This window comes from Mercenaria mercenaria, chromosome 16 (genome assembly GCF_021730395.1).
Source record: "Mercenaria mercenaria strain notata chromosome 16, MADL_Memer_1, whole genome shotgun sequence".
Taxonomy (NCBI): Eukaryota; Metazoa; Mollusca; class Bivalvia; order Venerida; family Veneridae; genus Mercenaria; species Mercenaria mercenaria.
In genome coordinates this window covers 70,337,333-70,350,678 of record NC_069376.1, presented here as the reverse complement: position 1 = coordinate 70,350,678, position 13,346 = coordinate 70,337,333, and the positions used below count along the sequence as shown (strand labels likewise).

General features: G+C 37.0%; 1 protein-coding gene across 1 annotated transcript in view; it reads left to right on the top strand.

The window, feature by feature from the left end:
• LOC123540365 (prolyl endopeptidase-like) overlaps positions 1-13,346 on the top strand; it is a 42,579-nt gene that overhangs the window by 16,593 nt on the left and 12,640 nt on the right. The window contains exons 5-14 of the mRNA XM_045325341.2: positions 1,182-1,283; positions 4,846-4,988; positions 6,101-6,266; positions 7,755-7,850; positions 8,350-8,454; positions 9,286-9,390; positions 9,715-9,795; positions 10,990-11,103; positions 11,504-11,652; positions 12,206-12,322. Coding sequence (XP_045181276.2) covers positions 1,182-1,283; positions 4,846-4,988; positions 6,101-6,266; positions 7,755-7,850; positions 8,350-8,454; positions 9,286-9,390; positions 9,715-9,795; positions 10,990-11,103; positions 11,504-11,652; positions 12,206-12,322 — 1,178 coding nt within the window. The remainder of the gene's footprint in view (positions 1-1,181; positions 1,284-4,845; positions 4,989-6,100; positions 6,267-7,754; positions 7,851-8,349; positions 8,455-9,285; positions 9,391-9,714; positions 9,796-10,989; positions 11,104-11,503; positions 11,653-12,205; positions 12,323-13,346) is intronic.

The window sequence follows — 13,346 nt, the reverse complement described above, 5'->3', positions numbered from 1 at the left end:
AGATAATGAGGGATGAAACTTAGTTATCATGCCCCCGAAGGGAGGCATATAGTTTTTGAACCGTCTGTCTGTCTGTTGGTCTGTCCGCAATTTTCATGTCCGGTCCATATCTTTGTCATCGATGGATGGATTTTCAAATAACTTGGCATGAATGTGTACCACAGTAAGAGGACGTGCAGTTCGCAAGACCCAGGTCCGTAGCTCAAAGGTCAAGGTCACACTTAGATGTTAAAGGATAGTGCATTGATGGGCGTGTCCGGTCCATATCTTTGTCATCGATGGATAGATTTTCAAATAACTTGGCATGAATGTGTACCACAGTAAGACGACGTGCAGTGCGCAAGACCCAGGTCCGTAGCTCAAAGGTCAAGGTCACACTTAGACGTTAAAGGATAGTGCATTGATGGGCGTGTCCGGTCCATATTTTTGTCATCGATGGATGGATTTTCAAATAACTTGGCATGAATGTTTACCACAGTAAGACGACATGCAGTGCGCAAGACCCAGGTCCGTAGCTCAAAGGTCAAGGTCACACTTAGACGTTAAAGGATAGTGCATTGATCGGCGTGTCCGGTCCATATCTTTGTCATCGATGGATGGATTTTCAAATAACTTGGCATAAATGTGTACCAGAGTAAGACGACCTGTCATGTGCAAGACCCAGGTTTGTAGCTCAAAGGTCAAGGTCACACTTAGATGTTAAAGGATAGTGCATTGATGGGCGTGTCCGCTCTATATCTTTGTCATCGATGGATGGATTTTCAAATAACTTAGCATGAATGTGTACCACAGTAAGACGACGTGTCACACGCAAGACCCAGGTCCGTAGCTCAAAGGTCAAGGTCACACTTAGACGTTAAAGATCATTTTTCATGATAGTGCATTGATGGGCATGTCCAGTCCATATCTTTGTCATTCATGCATGGATTTTAAAATAACTATGCATGAATGTGTGACACAGTAAGACGATGTGTCGCGTGCAAGACCCAGCTCCGTTGGTCAAAGGTCCTTAACTCTAACATCGGCCATAACTATTCATTCAAAGTGCCATCGGGGGCATGTGTCATCCTACGGAGACAGCTCTTGTTTTTCATACTAATACAATGTAACACAGAGTCAACAGTTTTAGCAAAGGTTTACAGATATCTGGAAAAATGACTTAATTTTCATCTATCAAACAGTTTAAAAAAGCACCAAGTGGAGAAGATTTACCAGATGTTTTGAAACGTGTGAAGTTTTCTAGCATGGCATGGACACATGATGATAAAGGACTCTTCTATAATGTAAGTTACCGGTATTCTTTATTACAAGTTAGTCTGTAATATAAATTATAGCCTTAGTTATTTGGTCCACAACCCTCCCATCCTTGAAGGGATTTTAGTATTACTTGGCACAAATGTTCCCCATGATGAGATGATGTGTCATGCGCAAATCCCGGACCCCTAGCTCAAAGGTCAAGGTCACAATTGGAGGTCAAAGGTCAACAGGGCTTTTTTCCTGTCCGGTCCATAACTCTCCCATCCATGAAGAGATTTTAATATTACTTGGCACAAATGTTCCCCATGAGGAGACGATGTGTCATGCGCAACACCCAGTACCCTGGCTTAAAGGTCAAGGTCACACTTTGAGATCAAAGGTCAAGAGGATTTTTTTCCTGTCCGGTCTATAACTTTGTCATGCAAAGCAGGATTTAGATATCAGTTGGCACAAATATTCCCCTGGATGAGACAACATGTCATGCGCAAGAACCAGGTCCCTAGGTCTAAGGTCAAGGTCATATTTAGAGGTCAAAGGTCAAATTCAAGAATGACTTTGTACGGAACATTTCTTCTTCATGCATGGAGGGATTTTGATGTAACTTGGAACAAATGTTCACAACCATGAGGCACCCATGTTTTTAGAATTACTTCCCTTTGTTGTTACTATAAATAGATTTTATTGTTACTTTTTTATTACTGGCGGTAGAGAAAAATCGAGACCACTTTTTTATGGTACAGCATGCATGTTACATCCAATTTCTAGGTGTATTTTGACCTATCTCTACCTGGTAAAGAGTTTCTTGTGGACTTATATTATATAGATTTTTTTTTTTTTTTTTTTTTAAAGATTAATTTCCCTTTGTTGTTACTATAAATAACTTACATGATAACATTTTTATAATCAGCCAAAAAAATTCAATATGAAAACAACTGTGGGTTTTTATATATGCACATTTTAATCCAAGTGTGTTGTTATAACATATTGTATATGTAGTACAATATTGTTTATACATCATTGACAGATATCAGTTCATTATGTTATACTGCAGTAGAGAAAATTAGGTGCCTTCCAGTAGGGGACTTTGTATTGCATGGCAATACTTCATTCACTTGTTTATTCTGTAACACTGTAAGATTCTTTCACTGGTTATAGGTGCAGATGGAAATATCTGGCCTCAAGGGTAACTGTTTAGGCGGTAACAAGGCTCCCTGCCGAGTTACCGCCTAAACAGTTACCCGAGAGCCGGATATTTCCATCTGCACCTATAACCAGTGACAGAATCTTTTTCTTGCATACCGATTTCAAGAAATAATAATAAAAATAAAATCAATCGAACGGCTTTCTTTTTAGAACTATTTCTTATAGCAGTGTATTTAAACAAAGCGCGGGAAACCAATGTCCGTAAACAGGAAAGACGTCATGACGTTTCAAAACAAATAATGTTTAGTTCCGGTTTTGTTTTATCAGTTGCAGCGTAACGTTATGAATTTTTGATAAAATAACGTGATTTGGATTGAGAAATAACTATCAGGAACCAATAGGAACTGTCAAGGTATTGGATTTTTATTCTGTTTTTTAAATAAAATATAAATTACTACATAAATCTTCTACATATATGTAGTTCGTAATACGTCATTTACAGCACGAGAGTCATCTTACACATCCCGGGGTGTAAGATGGATTTTTCCAGCATCGATAAAAATACTGGAAATCCCCGTCTGGTATGCAAGAAAAGTTATTCTATAATGTAAGCTTAGTTATTCTATGACACAAGCTATTCTATAATATGTAATAACCTTAGTTATTCTATAATGCAAGTTATATTATAAAACCTTGCTTCTTCTGTAACATAAGTTATTCTACATTTAATTATTCTACATTGCTAGTTATTCTTCTGTAAAATAAATTATTCTACATTGAATTATTCTATATTGTAAGTTATTTTGTGACATATCTTTTCAATAAAATAAGTTGTTTGATAACATGAACTGTTCTATAACGTGAGTTTCTCTCTCGTGTAAGCTTTTTTTTTTATAACTTGAGCTTTTCTGTGATGTGAATTATTCAATATTGTAAGCTTTTTAATAACATGAACTGTTCTGTACTGTGAGTTATTCTATAGTGTAAATTTTAAAAACATGAGCTCTTCTGTAATGTGAGTTATTCTATAGTGTAAGCTTTTTAATAACATGAGCTGTTCTATACTGCGAGTTATTCTATAGTGTAAGCTTTTTAATAACATGAGCTGTTCTATACTGCGAGTTATTCTATAGTGTAAGCTTTTTAATAACATGAGCTGTTCTATACTGCGAGTTATTCTATAGTGTAAGATTTTTAATAACATGAGCTGTTCTATACTGCAAGTTATTCTATAGTGTAAGCTTTTTAATAACATGAGCTGTTCTATACTGCGAGTTATTCTATAGTGTAAGCTTTTATTATATATAACACAATTTTTTATGTGGGAGGAGTATTTTGAGTTACCCATTGTCCTTCCATCTGTACGTTTGAACTAGTTTTGCATGTTTCCCAAGAAGTATTTGGCCAAGAGTCATCAGACCTCACAGGATTGTCATTCAGCATGAGAAGCTGTGCAATTTGTGTCTTGTTAGGGAATTCACTCAGTCAGACCAGTGTTATGGCCCTTTACTAAGTCAAAGATATTCATAAGAATGGCCTAAACATTTGTGTTGCATGTATCTCAAAAAGTATTTGACCTAGGATTATGAAATATTGTAGGAATATTATTCAGCCTGTGAAGTTGTGCACCAGGGGTTTTGTTTGAGATTTCACTCAGGCAAGCATTATGGACCTTGACTTAGTCAAAAATATTGTGTAACATTATAGGAATGTTATATAGAATGTGAAGTTGTGCACCGGTTTGGGATATCATTTAAGCAGACCAGAGTTATGATCCTTGATTTTGTGAAAAATACACATAAAGTGCTTAAAAGTTTGTGTTGTATATATCATAAAAGATATTTGTCCTAGACTCGTGAAAGCATGTAGGAATATTATTCAGCGGTGAATTTGTGCACATGAGTTTTGTGTTGGATTTCACTCTACAGTACCAGAGTTATGGCCCTTGCCGTAGTCAAAAATATGCATTAAGGACATAAAAGTTTGTGCCACATGTATCTCAAAAAGTGTCATGAAACCATGCACATTCAATTGACAAGAAAGGGCACAAGTGTCCTATGGACACACTGGTACTTTATGAGTTATAACATGAACTGTTCCATAACACAAGTTTTCCTGAGTAACATGAGCTATTTCAGTAATGTGAATTAGTGTCCAGTTGGCTTATGGAAGGTCAGTGGTTCTACCCAAGTACCTGCTTGTGATGAAATAATGCATGGAGGGGCACATGGGGTCTTCCTCCACCATCAAAAGCTGGTTAGTCAAAATATGACCTATAGTTGTATCTGTATGATGTTAAACCCCCTTTTTCTCATTTTTACCTAAAACCAAGAATTTAGACCATTGTGCCAAAAAATAGAGAATACTTCTTTTTTTTTTTTTTGAGATTTAAGACCCGATTGTGGACATATCGGAGCTTGAGTTTATATATATTTTTTTTTTTAGAGTTACCCAGAACAAGATGGAAAGTCTGATGGTACAGAGACAACTTCAAATTTGAATCAAAAGCTGCTCTACCATAGGCTAGGCACTGACCAATCAGAGGACATCTTAGTGGCTGAATTCCCAGATAATCCAAAATGGATGATGTAAGTTAAATAGCAGTGACAGAATTTTTTTAAATAAAACAGTTGGTCATGTAATGATCCCCCCAAAATAAATCTATATTAAATGGTAGTGCTTTTTGTACGCCCAAAGGGACATACTATGTTAGGACGCTAGCAATTTTGTGTTTGCTCGGTAACTCTTGAACTCCTTGAAGGATTTTGAAGATACTTAACACAAATGTTCGCCACATCGAGACAACATGCAGAGCTTATGTTTTGGATTGCTAACTTCAAGGTCAGGGTCTTATTTAAGGGTCAGATGTCATATGACTTTGTTTTATGTCCGCTCTGTAACTCTTGAACTGCTTGAAGGATTTTAAAGAAACTCCTTGAAGGATTTCGAAGATACTGGACACAAATGATCACCAAATCGAGACGACATGCAGAGCGCATGTTTTGGATGGCTTGCTTCAAGGTCAAGGTCACACTTAGGGGTCAAAGGTCATACCTTGGGTATATATTTAATTTATTTTGTCAAAAGGCAATGCCATTTCATAGATTCTGCCAGTCACACTCTTCGAAGCTTTCAAACCCATTCAGCTACCAGTTTTTGACAAGTTAGTCTTGATATAAATTTCATGAAATATAAAGTTCATATGCATTGTTTTGCTTACAATTTAAATTTTGTAATGTAGACTTACAAGACGAGCTATTATTGTAGAACAGTTGTAGAAAACATTTGTGTTTGCCATGACATACAGTATAGTTTGATTATGGATGATTTAATGTTTGGGGCCTCCAAGGCCGAGTGGTTAAGGTGGCTGACTTCATATCTCTTGCCCCTCACTGATGTGGGTTCGAGCGTCACTCGGGGCGTTGAACTCTTCATGTGAGGAAGTCAACCAGCTGGCTTACGGAAGGTCTGTGGTTTTACCCAGATGCCCGCTCGTGATGAAATAATGCATGGAGGGGCACCTGGGGTCTTCCTCCACCATCAAAGCCGGAAAGTCATAATTGTGTTGGTGCAACGTTAAACCCAACAAAAATAAATAGAAGTAATGTTGCACAGACTTTATACTTAACTAATAACTAATTAATAACTGACAAGATAATATTAAGATATTTTTATAGCCATAAATTTCTATTTTTTACAGTGGAGCAGAGGTCACTGATTGCGGACATTATCTTATTTTAGAAATAAGGGAGGGCTGCGACCCGGTGAATCGACTTTACTTCACCGATCTGCGTACATTACCTCAGGGAATCAATGGAATTCTGCCATATGTTAAGGTCGTAGATAACTTTGATGCAGAATATGAGGTATATTTATTTATAGTTTTGAAAAACTGAAAAGATAACTCCTGTTGGTTATTAAGCGCACTATCTATTGATGGTGAAACATTCATAATTGAATGATTGAGAGCTATTACAACTCAATTTGTATAATGTATAACTTACAACAAAGAATAAATGGTTAATGCCATCTGTATATCATAAAATTAGAAATTTTCACAAGGAATTTATTTTTGGTATATTGAATAATGTCTATACTGTATAGCGGGTTAATTCTGCGGGTTTTTATTTCTGCTAAATTTGCGAGTCGAGGCTGTCATGCAGAAATATACTCCGCACATTTAAACTATCAGCAGAATTTTTTGACGAAGAAATAAACTTTGATATTTTGCTTAATATAATGAACTGTTATCTTTATCTCACGAGTTTTTTCGTCTGCTATCAAGTTATTCACACCGTATCGATTGTGGTTGATTGCTTTTGTTATTGTATCAATCTGTTGTCTATGAATGAATGGTTACCGTTTTGGGTGTGTAATCTTTACAAGTGTATATCATAAAACCCTCTAGGTTTATGAAAAGTTTAACAAACTAATTAATTTGTGTTGTTACTGTTGTAACTGAATGGACAGTGAACGGACTATGTACTAGATTTTGCATTTGTATATATTTGAAATAAATTATAGTTTTCTACCAGCAGTGTAGCATTTTATGAAAATGTCTTTCAAAATGAATTACCGGTACTAGACCTCCTATTTTTAGCTCTGGTTTTTGATCATGCACAGTAATGAAAAGAGAATTTCAAATCAGATTTAAACATAAATCAGCTGCTCCAACTTCACTGTCTTAGATTCCGACCTAGATAATACCGCTAAGACAAAACTAACGAGAACGATATGCATTTGAGTGATTAATTATGACGTAGTAAATGCGGTATCTATTTCCCATGCACAGAATTTACTTCCAGATTATGCCACAAAAATTAATTCCTGCTTTTCTTGAAGGTTGCAGAAATAAAAAACGTAGAAATAAACTAGGCCCATTTTAGGACAAAACCACAGAATTTTTTGCCCGCAGAATTAACCAGCTATACGGTATTAAATTTTGCAAAACTTAAAACCGTACTTGCGCAAGTACAATTATTCTTAAAGTAAATAACCTTACATTTTACAAGCTGGCCGTTTTATCTTGAATTCTCTCCTTTGCGAGCAGTTCTGACTTAAGATATGTCAAACTTGTCTCAGGAAAATATCTGGTTGTAAAGTAACTGCCAAAAACAAGTTTTCTTGTCACCTGGTGTAGCGTAAATTGATTATCTGAGATAATTGAGAAGTTGCTAGTTGCAGAATCCTACTATGCTGATCATTGTATAATTAAAAAAAATGTATAGCAGTACAGATACTTGCAGTAAAGGTTAGGCAGATCACTTGCAGTTTACTTTGCTTTTATTAAAAGTAGTTGCAATTTTTATGAAGAGTGTAAATGAGCATCTTATATTCCTTCAAACATTTTTCAGTACATCACCAATGAAGGAAGCTTGTTTACATTCAAGACAAACCTGAAGTCACCGAACTACAAACTGATCAACATTGACTTTAGCAACTTTGAAATGGTAAGATGAAAAAAAATCATAATTTTTTAACCAGATTTTTCAAAATTGAACTCCTAGTTGATTTGGTGTTCAGTTGTTGAGTGGACACATCATTTCTGCTCAATAACCTCTGTTTGGATTAGATTTTTTAAGTACCTTGTTTGAGTGTGGTCTAGTGGTTGCTTTGTTGAACCTTTTTGAATGTGCACATTTTGAAGGCTAGAAGTTATATGGAATTTTCAGATTTAGTTTGGTGCAGGGAGACCCCAGGTGCTTAAACTGGTATTTATGTGGCACAGTTGTGAACCTTGGTAGAACCACTATTTGCAAACCGGCTTCACACAAAAGAATTTGACCCCTTGAAGACTCAGTAAACACCACTGAATAGTATACCATGAGGATTGAAGTTGGCCAATTTAATTACCCTGCCAGTATAATTTTGTCCTCTCAAAATGTCCATTATTTAATTTTTCAAGCATAGAGTAAGTGGAATTTTTATGTTTTTTTTTTAACATTGCAGGAAAATTGGAGAACACTGGTTGAAGAACATGATAAAGATGTTTTAGAATGGTCAGCTGTTGTCAGTGGCAACAAGCTTGTATTGTGTTACCTTCAGGATGTTAAGGTATGTTAACATGTTACTGTGCTCATATTTATTTTTCACTCACTGTGTACTCCAGCGTGTATGAGAGTGTGTTAAATACTGGTTTAAAGCAGTATTTTGGCATTTGTATGAAGTGTCCAGAGAGGTAAAACAAAAGTTATAAAGTAGTTTAGAGACAACTGCGTTTTTTTTTTCACTGAATGATGATAAAAAAGAAGGATGAATTGAAACATAATATAGAATTCAGTCTTAAATGGGTTTTACAATATATCTCTAACTTTTGACAAGGTTTTTCACTAAGTATAAAACAATAAAGGACTTGACCAGTATTATTTTGATAACATGGTTACATCAGGCTACAAGTTAATCACTCTTGACATTCTCATGGGTGATCTGGTGGCCTAGTGATAACATGCTTGACGGTCAATCCAGAGGTCCTGGATTTAAAACCTGTTCCATGGTCTTGAGGGTCTCAAATCTCACTAAGAGGCCAATGCTGGTTCTTCTTTTGGTGCTGTGTAAGAACTGGACTTGCTGGTTATGATTGAGCTAGATTAAGTTAGCTGGACATGCATGTATCTAACATTGCTCTCTGTGTCTCACTGTTCTGGAGGTCTTGTCTCAAACTGTCCTTCTGGTGGTCAGATCATTCTGTTTCTTCACTGGTAGAGGATGAATTCCATGCCTATGACTTGCTGCGTTTGTTTATATGTATGTGTGTAAATCACCTCTAAACACGCTTATCATGTAATGGGTGCTGTATAAATTTGGTATGATATTAAATGAATATTACATTAGTTAGAAATACATAATTTATATAAATTGTCACCATAATGTTTGTTCATGTTTTAGAATCAACTATACGTTCATAATTTATCAGATGGTAAACTCATTGCTCAACTACCTCTTGATGTAGGAACAATTGTCGGGTACTCTGGCAAGAAAAAAGACTCACAGGTTTGTATATTTGCTTATTGCATAAAACCCATAGAATTTCTATTTAATGTATGGAAATAGAGTAATACGCAAAAGCATAATGGCAACTTGTAATATGTGAACAATAACAGGAGTTACAATAATGATTCTTACTGAATCTGAGATTTGAATGATATGATTTTAGAAGATAGAAGTGATTCTTTCGCCCCTAACCCCTCCACCACCTCTCACCCCTTATCTTCTTAACTTTGGCAGTAATATAGGCTTCTGTAATTAATGTACTTTAATTATTAAAATCTTAACTTGCCAAGGACTTCATAGTTATATTATATGGTATATTTTCAGATATTTTATCAGTTTATGTCGTTTTTGACACCAGGAATTATCTACAGCTGTGATATGACAACAGATTCTCTAGATCCAAAGGTACACAGTTTGGACACAATTTGTCTACTTTGTGCAAAGTAGATAATTTGGTATTTTTGAAATATATGTATTCAGTTGAAAGTAGTGTGCACATTTTGTAAAGAAGAACAGTAGATGAGCATTCATCGTTTTCAGATTTATTTTTCTTGCTTTTCACAGTACTAGATTTAGTTAAGAATCAGGAACTGCGGCAGTCGGTCGGCGTCCAAAGCATGTCCACTCTAAGTTGAACAGTTTTCATGTGATCTTCACCAAACTTGCAGCCCGCCCGCTTAGCTCAGTAGGTAAGAGCGTTGGTCTACGGATCCTGGGGTTGCAAGTTCGATCCTCGGGCGGGGCGTATGTTCTCCATGACTATTTGATAAACGACATTGTGTCTGAAATCATTAGTCCTCCACCTCTGATTCATGTGGGGAAGTTGGCAGTTACTTGCGGGGAACAGGTTTGTACTGGTACAGAATCCAGGAACACTGGTTAGGTTAACTGCCCGCCGTTACATGACTGAAATACTGTTGAAAAACGATGTTAAACCCAAAACAAAAAACAAAACCAAACTTGATGACGATGTTTGTGGGTATAATATCTTGGCAAAGTTTGATAACCACCCAAGCTGCCCCAGGCACTCTTGGATTATGGTCCTTGAATTACTCGAAAAATTTCAAATTTAGCCTTGTCCACTCTCTAAGTCGAACAGTTTTCGTCCGATCTTGACCAAGCTTGCCGACAATTTTTGTGGGCATAATGTCTCGGCCAGGCTCGATAACCACCCAAATTCCGGGCATTCTTGGATTATGGCCCTTGAATTAGGCTAAGTTTGATGAGGGGCATATTTTGTGACAGTTGGCACTCTTGTTTAGGTTTTGAAAACTTAAAATAGACTTCTATACTTTATTGGGGGCCTCACTGACTTTGAACAATTTCCTCTTGACTTTGTGAGTTCGAATCCATTCAGGATGTAGAATTCTTGCATGTAAGGAAGCTATCAAGCTGGCTTACAGAAGGTTGCTGGTTCTACCCAGGTGCCCACCTGTGCCTCAGATAATGCATGAAGGGGTACCTCGGTTCTTCCTCCATGATGAAAAGCTGGAAATCTCATATAACTGTGTTGGTGTGATGTTTAACCTGGCACACAAAAAAATCACCTGTTAAACTTCCGCATTCAAACAAGGATTACATGGTTAAACCATTTTCCAGATTTTCCGTGATATCAAAGTGAAGAATTTTGATTTCAACCAGTTTACAACAGAGCAAGTGTTCTACCCCAGTAAGGATGGCACCAAAATTCCAATGTTTCTTGTCCATAGAAAAGTAAGTATTTCTTGCTGTTTAGTAATGATTCTACAGGTAAAAAAGGATCCATAGAAAAGTAAGTATTTCTGTTTCTTGTTGGTTGGTTATTATACATTACAATTACATATTGTACTGGTGAAAAGGAGCCGTCATGGTCAGCTTAGTAGATAGACTGTAAGAGCATGAATTCAGAAGTGATGAGTTTGGTGGATGAGTTAGGTGTATGTTCTTTTCCTTTACTTGACAACAATGTCTGAAATTATTGACCTCTACCACTGACTCATATGAGGAAGTTGGCAGTTACTTGCAGGGAACAAAATAGTACTGCTAGAGAATCTGGGAACACTGATAAGATGAACTAAGCAAGGTTATATTACTCCATGTATGTTGTGAATTTAGTCATGTTTTACCTTTTCAGGATTTACCTAAAGATGGGTCCAATCCAGTAATGTTGTATGGCTACGGAGGATTTAATATCTCTATAAGTCCAAGTTTCTCTGTTTCCCGGCTTGTATTCCTACAAAACCTAGGTGGTGTATATGCTGTGGCAAATATAAGAGGCGGTGGGTAAGTGTTCCCATGTAAAAAATGTATATACTGTGGCTAATATAAGAGGCGGCGGGGAAGTGTTTCAATGTAAACAATGTATATGCTGTGGCTAATATAAGAGATATTGAATAGATAATTAACATTTATAATGCATATTAGCAAGTGCTTATTTATTCAGCCTGCCCGCTTAGCTAAAATAGGGAGAGGGCAGATCTATGGATTGCGGGGTCATGAGTTCGATCCCCAGGTGTAGCGTATGTTCTCCATGACGATTTGATAGAAGACATTGGGACTGAAATCATTTGTCCTCCACCTCTGATTCATGTGGAGAAGTTGGCAGTTACTTGCAGAGAACAGGTTTGTACTGGTGTAAAATCCAGAAACACTGGTTAGGTTAACTGCCCACCATTACATAACTGAAATACTGTTGAAAAACAGCCTAAAACCCAAAATAAAACAACATATTCATTAATTTCCAAAATTAGACACTGTTGTATTTGTTTGCTTAGTAAAACACTGTAAAACACTGTCAGTATTTTTACTTTAACTAAGACATTAATTTCTGTTACAGAGAGTATGGTGAAACTTGGCATAAAGCTGGTATGTTGGGGAACAAACAGAATGTGTTTGATGACTTCCAAGCGGCAGCAGAATATCTTGTTCAGAACAAATACACGAGTCATAATAAGTATGTTATTATGTCTCCTTTGCCCTGTCCGTCCGTTTGTACGTCACACTTCATTTCCAAGCAATAACTGGAGAACCATTTGACCTAGAACCTTTAAACTTCATAGGGTTGTAGGGCTGCAAGAGTAGATGACCCCTATTGATTTTGGGGTTACTCCGTCAAAGGTCAAGGTCACAGGGGCCTGAACATTGAAAACCATTTCCGATCAATAACTAGAGAACCACTTGACCCAGAATGTTGAAACTTCATAGGATGATTGGTCATGAAGAGTAGATGACCCCTATTGATTTTGGGGTCTCTCCCCTGTCCATCTGTCTGTCCTTCCGTCCGTCCGTACGTCACACTTCATTTCCGAGCAGTACCTGGAGAACCATTTGACCTAGAACCTTCAAACTTCATAGGGTTGTAGGGCTGCTAGAGTAGATGACCCCTATTGATTTTGGGGTCACTCCGTCAAAGGTCAAGGTCACAGGGGCCTGAACAATGAAAACTATTTCTGATCAATAACTAGGGAACCACTTGACCCAGAATGTTGAAACTTCATAGGAAATTGGTCATGAAGAGTAGATGACCCCTATTGATTTTGGGGTCACTCCATCAAAGGTCAAGGTCACAGGGGCCTGAACATTGAAAACCATTTCCGATCAATAACTAGAGAACCACTTGACCCAGAATGTTGAAACTTCATAGAATGATTGGTCATGAAGAGTAGATGACCCCTATTGATTTTGGGGTCACTCCGTCAAAGGTCAAGGTCACAGGGGCCTGAACATTGAAAACCATTTCCAAAACAGTAACTAGTGAACCACTTGACCCAGAATATTGAAACTTAATAGGATGATTGTACATGCAAAGTAGATGACCCCTATCGATTTTGGGGTCACTCCGTTAAAGGTCAAGGTCACAGGGGCCTGAACATTGAAAACCATTTCCGATTAATAACTAGAGAACCACTTGACCCAGAATGTTGAAACTCTATAGGATGATTGTACATGCAAAGTAGATGACCCCTATCGATTTTGGG